Below are 24,666 nucleotides of genomic sequence, written 5' to 3' on the forward strand. Positions count from 1 at the left end.
AATCTATTTTTAAACACAGATGTGACCAAGTGCAACAAATATAAGATGAGATGTTTACAGATATTTGAAGTATTGATCATATGTAGAACACAGAGCAGGTCCAATAACAGAGTCATGCTGCTCACAAACAGCAGTTTGGTTTCATGAGCTCACTTCCTGCAGTGATCCTCAGCTTCTCTCCAAAGGAGCCGTAACATGTGGGCTCCTCACCATGATGATGATCCCAAACACACTGAGTTCCTTCATCCACCTGATCATGTACTTATTAAATAATGTGATGGTTTTGGTGTTTTTTAAAGACTTTGAGCCTCTAAAATAACTGGTTTGGACTTTAGGGCCAAAGCTCCAACATTAGAAAGCCGTCAGTGTGATGCTTCCAGTACAACAGCACCTCTGAGTGTGTGTGTTTACCTCTCAGACTAACTCCACCCTGACATCAAGAAGATGGAGGAAGAGGACGGAGCAGCATCTGCAGCATCCAGCTGTGTGTCTGTGAGGAGTGACGGAGTTACACAAACACCTCCACCTTACAGTCATGGACCTGCAGCAACAATGTAAGAACACTACTAACTTTATTAGTCATTTCAACATAACCATGACAGAATCATTGATCTGTGATTGGTTCAAACTGTTTGATCTGAGTTTGATTTTTATTGACTTGTTTTCTTGCTAAGATCTGAACTCTGTAAGTTTAAGTGAAGTCAGTGCAGCAGAATCAGAGAGAAGAGCTGAGAACAAACTGAGTTCATTCAGAGACAGAAAAACTGGCTGATGATTGGCTGACCTGTCAGCGTTATGAGGCAGACACAATATCACAGAGGGATCAGCTGATCATACGGCTGTCAGAGAGAACTGATCAGTTATTGATGTTTGTGTTTGCAGAGGTCAGAGGTCACAGTCTCCAGCATCCAGCTGTGTGTCTGTGAGGAGTGACTGGTCCAAAGAAATACTTCCTCCAGGCTTCAGTCATGAACCTGCAGCAACAATGTTCTTCAATCATGGAGCTCAGCTGACCATGTAAGAGAGCTGCTGACTCAGAGTTCAAAGGTTGTTTCTATAAATGTTCTGCCAGTGACATCATAACTTAACCTCACACTGGTCTGTGTATGAAGTATCATTTAGTGGCCGTTGTTAAAGTTGTATAATGATGATGCTAGTTTGGGGTGTATTTTCCTGCTGATGCAAATGCATCTACTTTGCCCTTTGTCTGGTGCTTTGGACAAAGACGTCCAATGAAACTCAGAACAACACAGTTTGCACCACCAGCAGGCAGAGGAAGTGGCTGACATCCAGAAATCCTACCAGTGGCTGAACAAAGCTGGACTGAAAGACAGCACAGAGGCACTAATCATGGCAGCACAGGAACAAGCTCCGAGCACAAGACCCATAGAGCCCGGGGTCTACATGGCTCTTTTTGGGGGGGTTGTGTTGTATTAATAGTGACTTTGTTTCTTTGGACCAAAATCTTTTGTTTTTCAGTTCAGTTGCAACATTGACTAACACTAATGCAGGGGTCGGCAACCTGCGGCTCTTTAGTCCTTACAGTGCGGCTCCTCGTGGTTTGGGAAAATAAATTAGAAGTATTTAGCTGAAGTGTATTTTATTTATGTTCTTTTTTAACTTGTAGTTCTAAATTGGAAGATTATTGTGATATTGAAATATAAAAAGAAAATTATATTTTATTATTTTTTGATCGTTCAAATAAGCGTCACACTCGTGGAAGCCGGTGTACCCGCCGAAACGCCGTGCATTTATCGAGACTTTCAGCCCCAGGTAGGCCAATTATGGCTCTTCGGATCCACATTATGTCAGCAGCTGTTCTCCACCGTGAACTATGTTAAAAACAAACACCGCTCACGCCTCACAGACGACAGCTTACAGTCCTGTAAAGATGAAAGTGACTTCGTACAGCCCCGATCTGCAGAATTTTGCAAATATCTATTTTTCATCTTTCAGCAGCATCGAGCTTTTTTTCCAATTATTTTTTAAAAGTCAGGTCAAGGCTCCAAAAGCCCAAAGGAGATATAAGGGTGGCGGCTCACAGCAGCTTTTGTTTGCTACATCATTTTAGTTCAGCTGGGTGTCTTTCCTTTTGTTATATTTCTTTAAGAGTTCAAATGTGTTCATTACATAAATAACATGTAATTTTCTCTGTAGCACTTCATGGATTTCATAAGCAACACACCTTAGTTGTTCACACAAAGCATAAAGGTAAAAAACAGTATATACAGTGTTATCTTCATTCTAGACGTCAAAAAGTATTTGTGGCTCCCAGTGTTTTCTTTTGCGTGGAAACTGGCTCCAAATGGCTCTTTGGGTCCTGAAGGTTGCTGACCCCTGACCTAATGGTATATTTTTTTTAGCTGGATCGTTCTATAAAAACATGAATCAAATCTGAGAAAAGTTTCCACCTGACCTGTTGAATGTTATTGAAGCCAGAAGTTTGCCTTCATACTGTGTTTCTTGCATGCCTTTTGTGGTGTACTAATTGATGTGAAATGAATGCAATGTGGTTGTGTTTGCAGAGGTCAGAGGTCACAGTCTCCAGCATCCAGCTGTGTGTCTGTGAGGAGTGACTGGTCCAAAGAAAGACTTCCTCCAGTCTTCAGTCATGAACCTGCACCAACAGTGAACTTCAATCATGGAGCTCAGCTGACCATGTAAGAGAGCTGCTGACTCAGAGTTCAAAGGTTGTTTCTATAAATGTGTTCTACCAGTGACATCATAAATGATTCCTAATGGTGGTCCGGGTACGATAATGCTAGTATCAATCGTAGTAGTAATGCAATCCAAGGTAATGATTTCTTCTCTGTTGCTGTGAATGTCTCTGCAGCCGTCTGTACTCTAATCTGAGACAACTATTACTGACAGAAACCATCACATCATCCAGTTTGTGTGTTTGCAGCTGCTTAAAAGATTTTAAACAGAGATTAATCAGTAATTCATGTGATGTGTTTGTGTTTGCAGAGGTCAGAGGTCACAGTCTCCAGCATCCAGCTGTGTGTCTGTGAGGAGTGACTGGTCCAAAGGAAGACTTCCTCCAGACTTCAGTCATGAACCTGCAGCAACAATGTTCTTCAATCATGGAGCTCAGCTGACCATGTAAGAGAGCTGCTGACTCATTTACGGGTGTTTGAAATTCTGTGACCACTTTGTAATTTTAGTTTATATTTTAAAGTGTTTTTATTTGTAGTTGCCTGTATTTTTATTACACTGTGTGTAACGTGGTGGTTTGTGCTGTTTGGGATTGTTTTGGTGTATTTGTGTCAGAACATCAGATAAATGATTTCATCACATTTTAAAAGAAAGTATCAGGATAATAATCTGAACTGAGTCATCAGAAATAGAAAGATGGTCTCAACAGGCCACTGAGCTGATCTCCAAAGAAATGCAGAAGATTGAAGAGTCCGAGGCTGTTTATTTGTCACAGGCATCGTCATACACGTACAACACAGTGAAATGTGCTGAGCTGCTCCTGTGACTGGACAAAACATTAGAAACAATCATTAAATGAAATAATGAAACATTGTGCAGATGTAATGTTAAAGTGCTTTGTGCCACATTAGCACAGCATGTACTGACAGAGCAGTGCAAGCAGAACAAAGCAAATGAGCAAAGTGATGTAAACAGAGTAACTGAACAGAGTGAGCAGAGTAATATCAGCAGTAATGAAGCAGCAGGATCAGTGTAGCAGCGTGTGACGTCATAATGAATCAGACATGATCTGAAATATGACAGTGAGACAAGAACATGATGTAAGGTCCTGTTTAAACCCTGATGGTGATGCTATGAGGGGAGCATGTTCTGATTTAGGACTTGGATGGTCTGAGGATAGAAGCTCCTCTCTGTTTGTGTCCTGATGGTGCAGAAGCTTCTGCCTGATTGTAGAAGGAGCTGAAGCCAGCATCATCCCAGAGGTGAAGCTCCTCTGTGTGCAGACCTGAGGTCAGATTCCTCCAGGCTGATGTTCAGGATCTACAGAAACGTGTGGTTGTAGTTATTGCTGCACTGTGTGCTGACAGCAGATACTCAGAACAAAGCGCTGCACACGTGTTCTTTACAAACATCTGTACATATCAAATATGGATCATGGCAGTGAATGAACACGTTTCTGTCATTTGTTTCATTGGCTTCTTTTTTCTGCCTGTGTTCATGTGATTAATGTCTAACACATAAACAGGTTTGTAATCAAACATCACATCATCAGGGAGGCATCATGAAACAAAGTTACTGCTGGAGGCTGAACTCAATTTGGTGGCAATGTTCAAAAATATCACTCAGATCATTTCAAAGCTTTTAGTTCTTCTTCTTCACTTCTGTAAAAGAATGGAAAGGAAATCAGAACCCAGAAGTTCACTTCCTGATGACTGAACTCTTTCAAAATAAAGCTGAAAGCTCTGAATGTGACACCGCTGCTCCACCACAGTTTTTAGAGGAGGTCAAAGGTCAGTTCAGAGTGATGGATCCCAAACTTCCAGTACATCCAGTGAAGGACATAATCAGCTGTGTGATGAAGGCTTTTACTGTGGAGTTTGTAGGCTGATCACTCTGTGTTTAATAAGACAGGCAGGAACAGCAAAGGAAACTTGGATTCTGAACTCAAACACAAGTTTCTCCACTTTGACTTTTCTCTGTGACCATCAGAGCTTCTGCACAGTGTCATCAAATCTGGATGTTTGTCACTGACAGTCAATGATTTTAGTGATAAAGAAATGTGTTCACAGAGGGAGGAAGAGGAGTGGTGTCTGTGAGGAGGAGCAGCTGTCCTGCTGTGCTTTGTGTCAGGACGTCCTGAAGGATCCAGTCTCTACCAGCTGTGGACACTGGTTCTGCAGACAGTGCATCTCCTCATACTGGGACCAGTCTGCTTCATCAGGAGACTGGTCCTGTCCCCAGTTTGGAGAAAGATCCAGAAGCAGAGCTGGACTGCAGACAGCCAGTCAGAGCAGCTGTGTACAAAGTAAGACTGAACATCTGTCTGCTGATGGACTCATTTCTGAAAACTGGACTTCTTGTTGTTGTTCAGACATTGAAGAGTTTTCTTTCTGTTTTTCTTTCTTTCAGCAGATGTTGGTCTGCAGGAGGTTTTAGATGAACATAAGATCAGTCTGAGGAGGAGATGTGAACGTGTGACTGAAGGAAGTGATGAAACAGGAAGTAGAACCCTCCTCAACAGGATCTACACTGAGCTCTACATCACAGAGGGACAGAGTGAAGAGGTTCATAGCCAACATGAGGTGAGGCAGCTGGAGACAGCTTCCAAGATGGACGCCCTCCATGACACTCCAATCAGGTGCCAGGACATCTTTAAAGCCTTACCTGACCAACAGAGACCCATCAGAGTGGTTCTGACCAACGGCGTGGCTGGTGTTGGAAAAACCTTCTCAGTGCAGAAGTTCACTCTGGACTGGGCAGAGGGCTTGGAGAACCAACATGTCAGTGTGGTGGTTCTGCTTTCATTCAGGGAGCTGAACCTGATCAGAGATGAGCAGTGCAGTCTTCTGGAGCTGCTCCATGTTTTCCATCCAACATTACAGAAGGTCACAGCAGAGAAGCTGGCTGTCTCTCAGCTTTTGTTCATCTTTGACGGCCTGGATGAAAGCAGACTTTCATTGGATTTCACCAACAGGAAGCTGCTGTCTGATGTCACACAGAAGTCATCAGTCAGCCAGCTGCTAACAAACCTCATCCAGGGGAATCTGCTTCCCTCGGCTCTCGTCTGGATAACTTCCCGACCTGCAGCAGCCAATCAGATCCCTCCTACATGTGTTGACAGGCTAACAGAAGTACGAGGATTCACTGACGCCCAGAAGGAGGAGTACTTCAGGAGGAGATTCAGTGATGAAGAGCTGTCCAGCAGAATCATCTCCCACATGAAGACATCCAGGAGCCTCCACATCATGTGTAGAATCCCAGTCTTCTGCTGGATCACTGCTACAGTTCTGGAGCACATGTTGACTACAGAGCAGAGAGGAGAGCTGCCCAAGACCCTGACTGACATGTACTCACACTTCCTGCTGGTTCAGACAAAGAGGAAGAAGAACAAGTACCACGAGGGACATGAGACGAGTCCACAGGAGCTGACGGAGGCTGACAGGGAAGTTCTTCTGAAGCTGGGGAGGCTGGCGTTTGAACATCTGGAGAAAGGAAACATCATGTTCTACCAAGAAGACCTGGAGCAGTGTGGTCTGGATGTGACAGAGGCCTCGGTGTACTCAGGAGTTTGTACAGAGATCTTCAAAAGAGAGTGTGTGATCTTCCAGAAACCAGTCTACTGCTTTGTTCATCTGAGCATCCAGGAGTTTCTGGCTGCAGTCTACATGTTCCACTGTTTCACCAACAGGAAGTCAGAGGTGCTGAAGAACTTTCTGGGAAAAAAATACAACGAGTCCTCTCTGGATGATTTCCTTAAACGAGCCATGGAGAAATCCCTCCAGAGTAAAAATGGCCACCTGGACTTGTTTGTCCGCTTCCTTCATGGCCTCTGTCTGGAGTCCAACCAGAGACTCTTAGGAGGTCTGCTGGGTCAGACAGAGAACAGTCCAGAAACCATCCAGAGAGTCATCAAGAATCTCAAAGAAAGGAAGACAAAATCCTCTCCTGACAGAAGCATCAACATCTTCCACTGTCTGATGGAGATGAACGACCTCTCAGTACATCAGGAGATCCAACAGTTCCTGAAGTCAAAGAAAAGGTCAACGGACCTCTCTATGATCCACTGCTCAGCTCTGGCCTTCATGCTGCAGATGTCAGAGGAGGTTCTGGATGAGTTTGACCTGCAGAAGTACAAAGCTTCAAAGGAGGGACGACTGAGACTGATTCCAGCTGTGAGGAACTGCAGAAAGGCTCGGTGAGTCCAGATGTGATCATTACATCATTGATCAGTGTCGGTTAATAGTTTAATGTTTAAATTAAAAACACAGTCCTTGGTTATAAAGTGCTTTACAAACACCAACGTTACGGCTAACAGCTGGATTCTCCTGTTTCAGTGCAGCTAGCCAAACAACAAAGAGCCACTTGCTGCTAAAGACAGAGTGAAAGTGGACGGTATATCCTCCATTCTTCATGTAAAACACATGCAATGAATTGTAATGCACCATCTGTGTTTCCCTTCATGCAGTTTTCTCTTTATGGTGGACTTGGATATTTAAATGTTTACCTCCTGGAGAGTCTTGTTCACTTGATTAGTTTTTGTGAAGGGGATTCTCCTCACCCCGTCTCCAAGGGAGACACCAGCTACCCTTCAGAGAAAATTTATTTGCCCCACTTGTAACCACGATCTGGTTCTTCCCGTCACTGCCCACAGCTCGTGACCATAGGTGAGGGCAGGGACGTAGATCGACCGGTAAATTTAGAGCTTTGCTGTCACGCTCAGCTCTCTCTCTTCACCACGACAGAGCGTCCACCTCACTGTTACCGCAGCAACAGTCTGTCTGTTGATTCCTGCTCCCCTCCCCCTTCTTTACACGACCCTGAGACTCCTCCACCTGGGGCAGGAACGTCTCTGACCCAGAGTGGGCACTCCACCCTTTCCCAGCTGAGGACCATGGCCTCAGATGCTGATCCTCATTCACACGGTTTCACACTCTGCTGAGAACAGCTCCACTGTGAGCTGGAGGCCATCACCTGATGAAGCCAACAGAACCACATCCTCTGTGAAAACAGAGACCAGACTCTGGCTGTATCCCAATTCAGGGTCTGCAGCCTTAAAGGCCGCATTTTAAGGCCGATTACATCACAGCGACGGGACGAAGGTCGCTGCTCGAAATGCGGCCCTCAAATGCGTCCTTAATTTCGCTGAATTTTAAGGACGTGGCGGTGTAGACTTCATATAGTCTACTATTATACTATACACTATTATTAGTATAGTATACTATTATACTATACACTATTATTAGTATAGTATACTATACTATACACTATTATTAGTATAGTATACTATTATACTATACACTATTATTAGTATAGTATACTATTATACTATACACTATTATTAGTATAGTATACTATACTATACACTATTATTAGTATAGTATACTATACTATACACTATTATTAGTATAGTATACTATTATACTATACACTATTATTAGTATAGTATACTATTATACTATACACTATTATTAGTATAGTATACTATTATACTATACACTATTATTAGTATAGTATACTATTATACTATACACTATTATTAGTATAGTATACTATACTATACACTATTATTAGTATAGTATACTATTATACTATACACTATTATTAGTATAGTATACTATACTATACACTATTATTAGTATAGTATACTATACTATACACTATTATTAGTATAGTATACTATTATACTATACACTATTATTAGTATAGTATACTATTATACTATACACTATTATTAGTATAGTATACTATTATACTATACACTATTATTAGTATAGTATACTATACTATACACTATTATTAGTATAGTATACTATACTATACACTATTATTAGTATAGTATACTATTATACTATACACTATTATTAGTATAGTATACTATACTATACACTATTATTAGTATAGTATACTATACTATACACTATTATTAGTATAGTATACTATTATACTATACACTATTATTAGTATAGTATACTATTATACTATACACTATTATTAGTATAGTATACTATACTATACACTATTATTAGTATAGTATACTATTATACTATACACTATTATTAGTATAGTATACTATACTATACACTATTATTAGTATAGTATACTATACTATACACTATTATTAGTATAGTATACTATACTATACACTATTATTAGTATAGTATACTATTATACTATACACTATTATTAGTATAGTATACTATTATACTATACACTATTATTAGTATAGTATACTATTATACTATACACTATTATTAGTATAGTATACTATACTATACACTATTATTAGTATAGTATACTATTATACTATACACTATTATTAGTATAGTATACTATTATACTATACACTATTATTAGTATAGTATACTATTATACTATACACTATTATTAGTATAGTATACTATACTATACACTATTATTAGTATAGTATACTATTATACTATACACTATTATTAGTATAGTATACTATACTATACACTATTATTAGTATAGTATACTATACTATACACTATTATTAGTATAGTATACTATACTATACACTATTATTAGTATAGTATACTATACTATACACTATTATTAGTGTATAGTATACTATTATACTATACACTATTATTAGTATAGTATACTATACTATACACTATTATTAGTATAGTATACTATACTATACACTATTATTAGTATAGTATACTATACTATACACTATTATTAGTGTAGTCTACTATTATACTATACACTATTATTAGTATAGTCTACTATTATACTATACATATCTGTTTTTAACAGGGAATCTTGATCCTGTTACATTTGACTTCTGTTGAGCTTCTTGAATTGTCACCTTCAGTTCCTTTCCTTTACTCTTCCAGTGTCTTTGGTTTAAATGTATTTACCCTGATAACTGCATATGAAACAGTTCACCTCTTGTCACTCACTATTATCTGTTTGCCATAAAAGTGTTGGTGATGTGTTGGGAGAATCATTATTTTCAGTCTCTTCTTATAAACATAGTGAGGCAAAGATGTGGGTCGTGGTCCCTGATAATCAGATGTGTCTGTGTTCTGTTACATGTGACGTTAGAGAGGTTTTAGTGGAGATAAAAACAGGACCAACATCACTCGTGACTGCTTTCCTGTCTTCACAGTGTGTTTACTGTTGGAGCTCGTCCTCCTGTTGCATCTGTCACAGCTGTTATGCTCCTCTGTGACTCCTCCTCTATCTGCTGTCACACTGCAGGAGTTTTTGGTCATGGCGTGTGAATAACTGCCGAGGTCGGCTAGGACGACGCCACCACTCGTTGTCAGACCCTGTCACGCTGTCTGTTTTCATCTTTAGCCGAGGTTATTAAGTACTTCAAAATGAAACCAGTCTCTGTTTTCAGTCTCCGCCCTCTTTTGCAGCTTTGAGCCAGGTTGTAACACCTGTTAAAGTCACCACCTGTTGTGACCGGGGAGTGAGATGAGTGTGAGAAAGATGAAAACAACGTCTCATTCTGACTAGTTACTGGGAACTGATGTGTGATGATGCAATAACAAAGATGACTGTTTCTATGATTTTCTGTTTTATTAATTGTTTTTATTGATGATAAGGACAGGCAGAGGAGATTGGATGGATTTACTTCGTTTTATTCTTTTGCACTGAAATGGAGTCCAGTGTACAGTCCTTGGCGTTGCACATATGTTTTAGCTGAGACTGTAGTGGGCACTCTTTAAATGTCGGGTCAGTTTGTCACGTTAGAGCCTATTTGTGCCTGTTAGTGCTGCGATGACTTTAGACCGAGCTGACTGAGGGGTCTAAGCTCATGATGCCACCAGCAACACCCGGGTCATGCTGCAGAGTTTTCAAACCCCGCTGACACTCGACATAATTTACTCAGGTTATATCAGGTGATCTAAGAAAGGCCGCTTAGAAAGAAAAGCGAGTGCACTGCTTTAAGTTTCTTGAAGATGTTTAATCCGAACATTCAGCTTCTTCACTTCTAAAACCAAAAAGTGGAGAGTCCCAGATTTTAATCCTAGTGGGAGTGTCCCTTAAGAGGGTCGCTGACCAACTATTGATCATGTGGCTCATCACATGAGCCAAGCTGTGAAAAAGGGTGTGGGTGATTATCAGCAGCGGTTTCGAGAGATGAAACGTCTTCAAGAAACTTAAAGAAGTCACTTTTCTTTCCAGGCTCCTTAGATTACCATGACTGTATGATGAGAACCTACACAGACATATCAGGTGAAGTTTTCAGTGTTTTGGTTCAGTTTAATGTAAAAATGGAGATGAAACACATATAAAGGCTGGTTTACACCACTGAGCCCTGCTCTAAAACACTGACACAGATCTGTCTGTGAAGCTGGCTTTAACAAATAAGAGCTTCAAGTTTTAAAAACATGTTTAGCGCCAAACTGTCCACTTTACTGTCTGTAGCAGGAAGTGGCTGTTTGGCACTGAAACGGGAGAATCCAGCTGTTAGCCGTGATGTTGTGTTTGTAAAGCTCTTCATAAACGAGGACTGTGGAGGAGGAGAGCCTGTGTGAGTCAGGTGGTTCACCGGCCGAGTGTGTCAGCGGCAGAAACAGCTGATCAGCGCCGTTTTATGCAGTAAAATAATCTTTCTGTTCCCAAACACATCCACACAGTTTACAACATAACAGCCCACTACATGCACATCTCACCGCAAACATGCATAAACTTAAACATAAAATATGTCCTGTACCTGTGTGATCTCTTTAAGTAACTCACAGAATATCAACACTAACGCCACAAGTTTGTTGGTATTTTAACATTTTAACCATTGATTTTGAATTAAAACCAACAGTTAAAATATTTTTACACCAAAGGAAAGAGCAGCAGAAATATTAAGACAGATAAATCATTCTGTCTTCAGTCTCCATGAACAGCATCAACATCCTCTGGTGAAATTTCTCTTTCCTCCTTAAAATATATTAAATGTCAGTTTAATTCCAGATTAATGGTTAAAACATGTATGTCACATATGAACATCAGGAAATAAAGAAAAGTGACTGATTCAGTTCCATATATGCTCCAGGGAGGCGTTAAGGTTCATTGAAATTGTTCAGTTATTAAAGTTTAATCTGAGCTGAGCTGACTTCCTCAGGAACAAATAAACACCGAGATAAACTTCACCTTACAGATATAATCTAAATGAATCATATCCAATCTCAGAGAGTTGACAGTCAGCTGTGTGCTGGGAGACATGTTTGTCTGCAGTGTACGAGCTCTGACCGCTCCCCAAAAATGTCGGAGTGAATATATTAATATTAAAAGTGTAGCTGGTGACACAGAAACAGAGGATTTAAGAAGTTTAAGTGTAGGTCGGGTCCACACATGTCCAAACACCTGTGCGTAGTCCTGCTTGTTACTCAGAAACGAACACTAATAAAATGGCCATAAGGCCAAAGCAATGGTTTTGACTGGTGTTGACCCCGCCCCCACCCTGAGTGTGGATGCTGAGAGAAGGGCCAGCTGTGAATATGAGGCTGTGGGAGCAGATGGAGAGAGAGTATGTCGGGGTATCCCAGTACAAGCTTTACTGGGGTCAGAAATTAGACAGACCCCAGTTCCTTTGTTTGATTTATCTAGTTTGATGTTAGGAAAGAGATTCATGAGATGGAAAAACCTCCCAGTCTACTGAGATTCAGAAATGATTTGTACACATGGAAACTCCCTGAGTGGGAACAAAGAGTGTCCTGTCAGGAAGAGCATTTGGAATATGGATGTTGAGGATGTGACAGTGCCTGAAATCCTGCTGCTGTTCTGAACCATAGTTTCTGATCTGAAGGTCAAACAGAGTCATGATGGTTGTTTCTATTTGTCCCTTTTTAGTTTAGTTCCCCTGAAATCAGATGTGATATCAGCAGCTCTGAGTTCATTCATCATTATTGTCCAGTGATGACATTTCTGCTCCGTTTGGTGACAGTCAGCAGATTTTTCCTGAGTGTGGACGTGAACAGTCGTACCTGACAGCAGCAGGTAGCAAACAGAGATCGTCTTTCCAGCTGGAACTCTTCACTGAGCTGAACTCATTCAAAATGTTCTGGATTCAAGACAGGAAACAGTCCACATGTGTGTCTTCACTCTGACTCTGGATCAGATCTCAGTGACAGACTGTGGACATTATGGAAGCCTAAATGTGACGCCATCTTCCTCCTTCATCTGCAGATTAAAGCCAAACAAAGATTCTCATTAAAAGTCTGCAGGTCTGAGAGAGACTGAATCGTTGTGTCATGTCAAACACAGTAAGAGGAGCTGAAGCACAGATGTGAAGAGCAGATGTTCATCAGATTATGACCTCACTCTGTTTTGTCTTCATATACATTCAGTCTGTGTTTATAATGCAGACTTTCTGCTTTTATAATAACACGTTTTATATTTTCTATGATCACAGACTGGCTGACTGTGGACTCTCAGAGACTCACTGTGAAGTTGTGGCCTCGGCCCTGAAGTCCATCCCCTCCCATCTGACAGAGCTGGACATTAGTAACAACAAGCTGCAGGATTCAGCAGTGAAGCTTCTGTGTGCTGGACTGGAGAGTCCAAACTGTCGACTGGAGACTCTGAGGTGAGTTCACTGACTGCAGCTGTTGTTGTTTTTCTATATTTCAGGCTGCAGAGACTTTGAGCTTGTGTGGAAACAGACAGAGAAAAGAAAGACATGAATGTCAAAGCTAATAAAGGTGAAGTTAGGAGCTGTGATGATGTTCATGTATCAGAAGCTGATCGGGCTGCTACAGAGACGACCCACACAGCTGCTGTGGTGAGGTTTGTGTTAAAGCAGAGGAACACAGGCCCAAACATGACAGCAAAGCAGGTTTCAGGCTCTGTGAGAGGATTTCAAACAGAAGCTGGAGAAGAGAAAGGACTACAGAAAGAAGGCAGCTGAGACCAGTCCAAGTGTTTCCATGGAGCCCAGTCTAACATTCATTTATACACTAAGGTACAGAAGTGAACGGGAAAATGAATCCATAGTTTCAAATGTAGAAACAGTTCTCAGTTCATTTACAGAGTTTAATACAGTTCATGAGGAAATGTTCAAAACAGCAGCTGAGAAGAAATCTGCTTCACAAAGTTGGATCCAATTCCAATAGTTTGTGATGCACTTGAACGCAGCGTGAGCAGTTCACTGCCTAACCCCACAGAGACTGTCAGTCTTGACTTTTCTTTATTTCTATTGGCTGTCAGTGAGATTTCAGAGCAATCAGAGACTGTGGGTCTGTGTATGAAGTATAATTCATGTGCAGTTGTTGAAGTTGTAGAATGAGAAATGGCAGTTTGGGGTATTTCCTGCTTTCATTGTCCTGCTTGAAAATGTTTATTGACGTGTGAATTCATTCTTCAACGCTCGATTCTGCCTGAACAACGTGAAAACTTTGCTTTTCTTTGTGTAACACAATTCAACGCACTGAAGCATCGACTTCTTTCATTATTACGCAACAGCAGACTGGTGGCTAATAAACAGTGAATGATGCAGAAACAGATGTTTGAAGCTGTTCTTGGAGTACACTGAGAGAGAGAGAGCTGTGCAGGCAGGAACAGCCAAAGTCAGAGAGAATTCATGAGCATATTTATCAAACGTGAAGCAGAGTTTGGATCTTCTTTTGCTGCTGCTTCACTCAGTTTTGGTTGGAGACAGATGAAACCTGCAGCTTCAGGATCTGTGAGCTGTCCACTTTCAGCCCGACGGCATGTCCGTGTACGTGCCGTGGAGTGAACGATCCACGCTCTGTGTTTCCATCTTTGTGTGTTTAGCTGCTCTCATTTACTGTTTTAGCTGTTTGCTGCTTGTTGAAATAGTTTGTGAGCTTTAACCTGAGATTCTGGCAAAATACATTTATATTAAACATCGATTCAGGATTGAATGAATCAACATCGTTTTATTCAAATTAAAACCATTTAAATGGGAACATGAATTTTTTACAGCTGCCTCTAATGCTGGGTAATGTCAGCTGGTCCATGTGCAGCTGGCTGTGAGGCTCAGGGAGCGTCTACAAAGTGCAACACTGAAAGAACATCATCCATAAATATTGAGTAATAACTGGACTCTCATACAGCGAGACTCAAATGCCTTTAAACATCAGCTTATCCTGCTGATCCAAGTCCAACACTGAGTTTGTAAAAACATGTTTGTCAATCATTTTGTTTGGTTTCTGAGGAAAAAGATTCAATAAGTTGCTGCTAATACACAACATTTCATCATATTTCCTCATAACCCTCTTTTGTCTGACCATTTGATCCCATTTGAATTTGCAATAAAGGATCCACAGAGTTTGGTGACAATAATGACAGTAGATGTTTGTGTGAAAGTGCTGGAAGCAAATGAGTGTGTGATGTTCTTTCAGTGTTGCACTTTGTAGATGCTCCCTGAGCACTGGTCTCACAGCCAGCTGCACATAGAGACCAGTGTTGTTAGTCCAGGTCAGAAGATGACTTGTTGGAATGAAAATGAGCTTGTAGTTTGTCTGCTTTAATAATGTGACTGGAAAAAGGTGTTGGACTTCAAATATGTCCATTTCTGTCACACTTCACCTTTAAAAGTGAAGCCATGTGGTTCCTGGAAGGAAAAACACGACTTTTTCAAGTCTTTGTCCTGTTTTTATGAGAAATGTACGACTTTAATGTTCTTTTTTTATACTCAATTTTTATTATAATTTACAACATTGCAACTTGTACTTGTCAATGTTCACAAGTAGGACAGTTACAGGAACTGCAATGCAGAAATGTAGATTAAAATAAGAACTGCAATTAGGAAGCACAAAACAAAACCCAAGCAAAACAAAACCCAAACAAACAAACAAACAGACAACAACAAAAACAAAAACAAAAAGAAAACAAAAACTTTATGTAATATTAAATAACATGTGACAAACTTAGCCGTAAATGGACAAAACGAAACAGACCTATGCTAAATTATTGAAACAGTAAAGCATGTATGGGTCGCCAACGCTCAGTAAACAATTCTCTCTGAATCCGCAGAGCAGATGTTATTTCCTCCATCTGGTAAATTTCTCTTGCTTTATCAATCCACATATTATATGAAGGTGGGTCAAGATTCAGCCATTTAATAGTGATACACTTTAGTGCTGCTGTAAGATTCTTAAGAGATACTTTTTATTGTTTCCCGCAAAACCCTTTGGTAAGACTCCTAAAATGGCTAACTGTTGGTCTTTTGTTAATGGTTGTTGGAAAACTGTACTGAGAACTTTAAATATGTCATTCCAAAGTGAGCAGATTTTTGGGCATGACCAGAATATATGTGAGTGGGTTCCTAAAGAAGTACCACAATTTCGCCAGCAGGTGTCAGGATTTGTAGGCTTCATTTTGGCAATTATCTCTGGGGTTCTAAAATATCTCATGACCACCTTCCATTTAAATTCTCTCCACAGCCCAGAATTAGTCACCAGATGGGCTTCACCGAACACCTCTTCCCAGGTGTCCTCTGAGATTTGAGTGCCAGTCTCAGCTTCCCACCTTGCCTTAATATCCAAAGTTGCATTTGTATTGAAACTCATAAATGCGTTATAAAAATGACTGATTAATTTTGGGGAGGAATTACTTTGAAATGTTTTTAGAAATATTTCCTCAATGGGTGAGGGCTCCAAAACTTGCCTCCATTCTTTATGTTTTGTCAAAAAGCTTCTTAGCTGCAGAAATCTAAAAAAGTCAGAAGAAGGAAGCCGAAACTGACCTCAACTGTTCAAATGAGCTCAGGTGCCCATTCCTCACAACATGACAAAGTTTATGAAGCCCGCTATGTGACCATGCTCTGAAGCCAGAGTCTTCCACAATAGGAGAAAAACCCTGCAGGGAGGAGAGGCTTGATAACATTGAAATTTCTTTTGGAAGACCAAATGATTGTTTGATTCTACGCCAAATCTTTAGTGTGACCCTCGTCCGTTCCCCCATATGCACATTTTTAATTGAAATGTTAGAACAAAGCAGGGATTCCAATGATCTTTCGCACATTGTCTTCTCAATGTTTAGCCACTGAGTTTCAGACAAATCCCGCACCCATACAGTCAGGGGTCTCATCTGAGCTGCCCAGAAATAATATTTCAGGTTTGGAACAGTCAATCCCCCCTGCAGGTTTGACAGTTTTAATGTTTGGAACTTGATCATCCCTCATGTGTATTTAGTCTCTGTGTCGCGTCATCTGTGTTCCCACCCTCCATATTTTCATGCCCAGTCTTTTGTATTCTTAGCCATAGCTTTCCGTGTCTTCATGATTTATTATAGTATTAGTTCCCCAGTTTAGTTCTCTTCACTGTGATTCTGCCTTGTTTGATGTCTTCAGCCGAAATAAAGGCTCGCTTTTCGTTCAAAACTCAGTTCCATGTCTGCGCCAGTGTCTGCGCCTGAGTCCTCCACACACTCTCCATACGGTCAGCCACTGTGACCGTGACACTAAACTACATGCTGTGTACAGCCACTCTCCTGAGCCTGTATTATATACACAGCGGTTACAATGACAAACTGAATACAATCTCATATCTACAAAACAGGCTGAGTCAAAGTTGCAGCTACGCTTATGAACATGGAGAAAAATCAGGCGAGTTATCAGCTCACCAGCTACGACTAAGAACAGCTAACCAACTATCCTTGAGATCTACAATGACCAGGGAATAAGGTCTACAGACAACCAAACTATCCTTGAGATCCACAATGATTTCAATAAGGTGTTTGATATTCCCTCCTTGGGAGAAGATGCGATCGCTAGTCTGGAGGAACCTGTCTCTAATGTTGAAATTGAAACGGCCGTACGGAGCATGCAGTCTGGAAAATCTGCTGCCCCGACGGGTATCCATCTGATTTTTTCATAAAGTTTTCTGACCGACTGAATTCACTGTTAAAATCAACTTTTGAAGAATCCTTCCTCTCACAGTCGTTGCCTCCAACAATGCATCAAGCAGTGATGTGTTTAATTGTAAAACAGGAAAAAGACCATTTAGATTGTCGTTCATGTCGTTTAATATCTTTGTTCAACACAGACACCAAGATCCTGGCTCAAGTGTTGGCCCGTCGCTTACACAAGTATTTGTCCTCCATTATTTCACCAGACGGGCTTTATTAGGCACTCTTTTTTTAACATTAGAGCTCTATTAAATATCATTTATACCCATGTTAAAGGTGATACATTGGAAACTGTCATTTGGCTTGACGCAGAAAAGGCTTTGGATCGGGTGAGATGGGATTTTTTTTTATACGCTTAAAAAATGTGTCTTTAATTTTGTATCTTGGATAAAAGTATTGTATTGCTCCCCTCTAACAGCCGTCCAGACTAACAATAATCTGCCCCCCAGGACAGGGATGCCCTCTGTCTCCTTTTTGCCATTGAACCGCTAGCTGTTGCTCTGAGACAATGTGTTGGTGTTGAGGGAAAACATCGAGGGGTATCGAACATGAAGTCTCTCTTTATGCCGACGACATGATTTTATTTATTTCCAACCCATCGAACAGCCTCCGCAAACTTTTGGATAGACTTACAATAATAATAATAATACGTTTTATTTATAGGCGCCTTTAAGAGCCTCAAGGTCACCTTAATGCATACTTAAGGAATTTGGGACAATTTCTGGATATAAACTGAATTTTGGGAAGAACGAGGCAAAGTCTATCTGTACGACAACTGGGGAGTTTTGTGTATTTTAGCCCCTTTTAAACCCAGCTATAAGAAGTTTAAGTACTCGGGCATCTGGGTGACAAGAAAACCACAAAGACTTGTAGAAAACTATCTTCCTTTATTGTCGAAGCTTAAAGAGGATTTTGGAAAATGTGAGTTTTGCCTCTTTATATTTATGGTGGGGATGCAGAACAAGGAGCAAAGATGAATGTGATGCTGAATCAGCAGAAGACTTGGACTCATTTGATTCCAGCTGTCCATTTCTGTCACACTTCACCTTTAAAAGTGAAGCCATGTGGTTCCTGGAAGGAAAAACACGACTTTTTCAAGTCTTTGTCCTGTTTTTATGAGAAATGTACGACTTTAATGTGAAACATTCAGAGTTTTTTCTCTTGTTGTGTTTGTTTGAAGCTGCTTCCTGTTGGCTTCAGCTGTTTGGAGTTTCCATTTTCTAAACTTCTACATTCTGAACCTTCTTCAGCTCTGAACAGATGATGAAACACTGAATGATTTCAAGCACTTTGTCTAATAAACTTACATCTTTCATTCTTTATACAGATTGTGGAACTGTGATTTGTCAGAGATCAGCTGTGATTATCTGGCAGCAGCACTGAAGTCCAACCCCTCCCATCTGAGAGAGCTGGTGCTGAGCGACAACAACAACCTGCAGGATTCAGGAGTGAAGCATCTGTGTGGTTTCCTGGAGAGTCCAGGATGTAAACTTGAAACTCTGAGGTCAGTCAGCATGTTTTAGTTGTGCTGAGATGAATATGATGTGAAAGTTGTGCTGACACTAAACTGCAAACATCAGGCTGATATTATACTGATCCACACTGAGGATCTTCATGGTAAAGTCTGTTTTCTTCTTCTCTGGTTTAGTCCATTGACTGCAGCAGAACAATGTTCACATTTCAAACAGTGATACTCAACGTATGGCCCGCGGCCCACACGCGGCCTGCCCACCTTTCCTGACTCAGAGAGAGGGGACCCTGATTAACTGTGTAGCTTCTTCCTCACAGTTCTAAGTATCACACACAACAATGAATAATCCACAGCTGACTGTCTTTAGCAGGTCAAAGGTCACGGCACACAGCAGACAGTCAGAAATATTCTAACTCTGATCATTTATCAGTTGTGACACTGTGAGACTTGATCAGAGGTGTGATCATCACAGCAGAGGCCTTTGTGTCAAAGTCACTGAGGATCAAACAGAAACACATGAAGCAGATTTTCCTCTTCTGGCTTTTTATAGCAGATAACCTTCAAAATATTCTGCAGTCGATCAAAAACTGAAGCAAACCATGAAGCAACATGTGAACATGAGCTGATGCTGCTGAAGTGAAGCAAAGTTACAGAGGTTTGATTACAGACACAGCTGAGAGTTTGTAATCTGTCATCATTTTAAAAAGTTTCCATGGAACAGCAGAAATGAGGCTTTACTGTCAGAGGCCGACAGCACTGAACACAACAGCAGACTGGTGGCTAATAAACAGTGAATGATGCAGAAACAGATGTTTGAAGCTGTTCTTGGAGTACACTGAGAGAGAGAGAGCTGTGCAGGCAGGAACAGCCAAAGTCAGAGAGAATTCATGAGCATATTGATCAAACGTGAAGCAGAGTTTGGATCTTCTTTTGCTGCTGCTTCACTCAGTTTTGGTTGGAGACAGATGAAACCTGCAGCTTCAGGATCTGTGAGCTGTCCACTTTCAGCCCCGACGGCGTGTCCGTGTACGTGCCGTCGAGTGAACGATCCACGCTCTGTGTTTCCATCTTTGTGTGTTTAGCTGCTCTCATTTACTGTTTTAGCTGTTTGCTGCTTGTTGAAATAGTTTGTGAGCTTTAACCTGAGATTCTGGCAAAATACATTTATATTAAACATCGATTCAGGATTGAATGAATCAACATCGTTTTATTCAAATTAAAACCATTTAAATGGGAACATGAATTTTTTACAGCCGCCTCTAATGCTGGGTAATGTCAGCTGGTCCATGTGCAGCTGGCTGTGAGGCTCAGGGAGCGTCTACAAAGTGCAACACTGAAAGAACATCATCCATAAATATTGAGTAATAACTGGACTCTCATACAGCGAGACTCAAATGCCTTTAAACATCAGCTTATCCTGCTGATCCAAGTCCAACACTGAGTTTGTAAAAACATGTTTGTCAATCATTTTGTTTGGTTTCTGAGGAAAATGATTCAATAACTTGCTGCTAATACACAACATTTCATCATATTTCCTCATAACCCTCTTTTGTCTGACCATTTGATCCCATTTGAATTTGCAATAAAGGATCCACAGAGTTTGGTGACAATAATGACAGTACATGTTTGTGTGAAAGTGCTGGAAGCAAATGAGTGTGTGATGTTCTTTCAGTGTTGCACTTTGTAGACGCTCCCTGAGCACTGGTCTCACAGCCAGCTGCACATAGAGACCAGTGTTGTTAGTCCAGGTCAGAAGATGACTTGTTGGAATGAAAATGAGCTTGTAGTTTGTCTGCTTTAATAATGTGACTGGAAAAAGGTGTTGGACTTCAAATATGTCCATTTCTGTCACACTTCACCTTTAAAAGTGAAGCCATGTGGTTCCTGGAAGGAAAAACACGACTTTTTCAAGTCTTTGTCCTGTTTTTATGAGAAATGTACGACTTTAATGTGAAACATTCAGAGTTTTTTCTCTTGTTGTGTTTGTTTGAAGCTGCTTCCTGTTGGCTTCAGCTGTTTGGAGTTTCCATTTTCTAAACTTCTACATTCTGAACCTTCTTCAGCTCTGAACAGATGATGAAACACTGAATGATTTCAAGCACTTTGTCTAATAAACTTACATCTTTCATTCTTTATACAGATTGTGGAACTGTGATTTGTCAGAGATCAGCTGTGATTATCTGGCAGCAGCACTGAAGTCCAACCCCTCCCATCTGAGAGAGCTGGTGCTGAGCGACAACAACAACCTGCAGGATTCAGGAGTGAAGCATCTGTGTGGTTTCCTGGAGAGTCCAGGATGTAAACTTGAAACTCTGAGGTCAGTCAGCATGTTTTAGTTGTGCTGAGATGAATATGATGTGAAAGTTGTGCTGACACTAAACTGCAGACATCAGGCTGATATTATACTGATCCACACTGAGGATCTTCATGGTAAAGTCTGTTTTCTTCTTCTCTGGTTTAGTCCATTGACTGCAGCAGAACAATGTTCACATTTCAAACCTTCAAAGAAGAAGAAAAATCCTCCACTGGAAAATTCACTGTGAAACTCTCAAACTCTTCATTGCACCTTAAAGTCTGTCTGACACTGAAATCCAAAGCAAAATGTGCGTTTGCTTTACAGACAGCAGTCCAACACAAACATACACACATCATCCAAAACACAGTCCAACATCCAAATCTCCTCCACTGCCAGCATGAATGATGGGAAAGAGAAGGAGGAACACTCTGACATTCAGGGTTAGAATGAGTTTCATCAAGCAGACTGTGAAGATCAAAGCTGCATTAGAAAGCTTACATGAATGAATGAGTGGACAGAAGTGGACAGAGATCATCTGAAGCACTTCAAAGGCTTTAAATCAGCACATTTCTCTTTATTCTTTATCAACTCTGTTAGTTTCTCTCAGTTTTCTGTGGAATGAAGCTAACAGCAGGCTAATAAGATGCTGACCAATAGGTTTCTATTAAAGGTTGTAATTTGTATATGAAAAAGTGCTTTGGCTCAGCAGGGATCAGCTTACAGGTAGAATACAGCTGCTGGATGGGATTAGCATGTCATAGCTATCTACCAAACTGCTAACTGGGGGATTTCAGGCCATCTATGGATCATTTTTGCTAACTGTTTATTCAGCTTAGGCTCACAGGGCTGCAGCCTGTGCCCTAGCTGTCATAGGGCAAGAGGCGTGGTCCACCTGCACAGGTGAGCAGTCCATCACAGGGCCAACAGAGAGCGACAGAGAAGCACTCCCTCACATCCACACCTACAGCCAATGTAGAAGCACCAATGAACCTAAGCAGCATTTCATTGGACTGTGGGAGAACATCCAACCTCCACAGAAAGGCCCAGCTGACCAACAAGCTTCAACCTACAACCTTCTTGCTCTAAGGCACTAGTGCTAACCACTTTTGCCCATTTCAGCCCAAATCCTGCATCTTCCTGTTTCTGACTCCAGGCCAGCTCCACTAACACTTTCTCATCAGACACTGCCACCTAGTGGAGGAAGTCTTAGTTCCATTTGAAGCCCCAGGGATCAATAAAGTATTCTGATTCTGATTCTGATTCTGATTCAGATTACAGTTAGTTCCTTTACAAAGAGGTGGAGGTGGTGGGGCCACCGCACCATCATCACTGAGTGCCATAGGACACTTAACCTTTGTTTCCATATGCTGGGAACTTCCTGTTGTTCCAAGGAGGACTGGAAAATGTGTGAAAATCTCCCAGTCAGTTCCTCACAGCACACTTCAATCATTTCCCTCCCACAGCATCAGGACCAGGGCTTTTTCTCTCTTTGGTCACACTAAGAGATTTCCACACAAACACCTCATCAGTGGGACTCTCAGAGCTACCAGCCCTTTGCTACAATCACAAAGCTCTTCATTGAAATCAATGATATCAAAGCTGGAATCAAATGAGTCCAAGTCTTCTGCTGATTCAGCATCACATTCATCTTTGCTCCTTGTTCTGCATCCCCACCATGGACTTCATTCCTTTCCAAGCCAGCCTTGAGTGTCCTTTATTCAGCTCATCCTCTGCTTTACTTTTACACCTGATTTTAGCTGCTTTATCTCTCTTTCAACAGGTTTCTGTGCCTCAATCTTTTTCTTCTCTCCCTCATAACAAGACAGCTTCTTCTGCCTGAGAACATGTTGGAGTGATTTACTAATCCAGGGCTGCTTATTGGGGAAAATACTTCCTGTTTGCAAAGTAATCCCCATTTTTCCCAGAAAGAAATGTCAGTAGAAATCGATGATCTAAGTGAGAACATGAGCCTTTCAAAAGTCCCAGTGGGTGCAGTCAAAGCAGTCCCTCAGTCCCAGTATAGAGTCTTTGGTCCAGACTGGAACAGCTGTGTGCCCAGTTTGAGCTCTCTTCAGTGCTGTGACCTGACAGACCCAGAGGGGCCATCACATCACATTTAGAAGCTCCCCTGATGGAGCCACAACACATGTCCAATACTTAGTCTGTCTTGTTGGACCAACTGGAAGAAATGATTCAAGGACTTAGTCACAGAACAGAGATTCAAATCTCCAAAATCCAACTGGCTGCATCAGGACATATAGTCTGAAACTCTGCACAGTTTCCTGTTTGAAGCTGCTTCCTGTTGGCTTCAGCTGTTTGGAGTTTCCATTTTCTAAACTTCTACATTCTGAACCTTCTTCAGCTCTGAACAGATGATGAAACACTGAATGATTTCAAGCACTTTGTCTAATAAACTTACATCTTTCATTCTTTATACAGATTGTGGGGCTGTGGTTTGTCAAAGATCAGCTGTGATTATCTGGCAGCAGCACTGAAGTCCAACCCGTCCCATCTGAGAGTGCTGGACCTGTGGGGAAACAACCTGAAGGATCCAGATGTGAAGCAGCTGTCTGATCTTCAGCAGAGTCCAGACTACAGACTGGAGACTCTGGGGTCAGTAGAGTGATGGAGTGAGTGGGTGGTGCTGTCAGCAGTATTGTACTAAACACAGTCAGTATGAAACAAAGATCCAGTGTTTCCTGTAAAGCTCCAGCTTCTCAGTGAAGCTGTGAGAGGAGAACGGTGACAGGCTTCAGGATTGGACACAAACACTTCCTGTTTCTCACCTTTATGGTCACCATAGTAACGGCTGACACGCTCTGATCAAACACTGTCAACAGCCAATCAGCTCTCTGAACAAAGCAGCACGCAGACCAATGACTGCATTGATTTCCAAGTTTAAAGCAGTGAAGAACACAGTCTGTAGGTGAGGAAGAATTTAGTGAGAGCAGATGTTTGGATGGAATTCCTCCAGTTAACAGCTGGAACCGTCCATCTGGATTGTTGGGCTTGTTGTTGGGGTTCCTACAGAGCTCAGAGTGGACACACCAAGGTTCTTCTAATGAATGAAAGTCCAAACTCAAACTAGGAGGGAAAAACATTTTCAGCAACTTCAATAAAAATCCAAAGATTAGAAAAAGTGAAGCAACAATGAGTCCTAGTACAGTCCCAGCACTGACGTCCCTGCTGCTCTTTATACTGGATGTGCTGCATCACTGACTGACAGCTGATGAAGAGTCTCTGGAAACACTCGTTTATCTCCTCTGCTCTTCCTCCTTCTCTCTGCAGGTGGAGGTGATGATGGTAAACAGGACGGTGTGTGTGCTGAGAGAGGAGCAGCTGTGTCCTGATGATCCAGAGAGGTTGAAGCAGCAGCAGCTTGTGTGTAGAGACGCTC

The 24,666-nt window shown here is 41.2% G+C and overlaps 1 protein-coding gene across 1 annotated transcript in view; it reads left to right on the top strand.

Annotated features, from left to right (window-relative positions):
• The first annotated feature begins 444 nt into the window (after positions 1-444).
• LOC147302723 (protein NLRC3-like) overlaps positions 445-24,666 on the top strand; it is a 100,899-nt gene continuing 76,677 nt past the window's right edge. Inside the window, exons 1-7 of the mRNA XM_086284410.1 lie at positions 445-488; positions 913-1,017; positions 2,526-2,660; positions 2,968-3,102; positions 4,725-4,960; positions 5,065-6,850; positions 13,043-13,216. Coding sequence (XP_086140536.1) covers positions 445-488; positions 913-1,017; positions 2,526-2,660; positions 2,968-3,102; positions 4,725-4,960; positions 5,065-6,850; positions 13,043-13,216 — 2,615 coding nt within the window. The remainder of the gene's footprint in view (positions 489-912; positions 1,018-2,525; positions 2,661-2,967; positions 3,103-4,724; positions 4,961-5,064; positions 6,851-13,042; positions 13,217-24,666) is intronic.

Source organism: Aulonocara sp. 'chitande type north' Nkhata Bay, linkage group LG23 (assembly GCF_057382095.1).
Source record: "Aulonocara sp. 'chitande type north' Nkhata Bay isolate Kocher_YH1m ecotype deep benthic linkage group LG23, A_spYH_male_GT1.1, whole genome shotgun sequence".
NCBI lineage: Eukaryota > Metazoa > Chordata > Actinopteri > Cichliformes > Cichlidae > Aulonocara > Aulonocara sp. 'chitande type north' Nkhata Bay.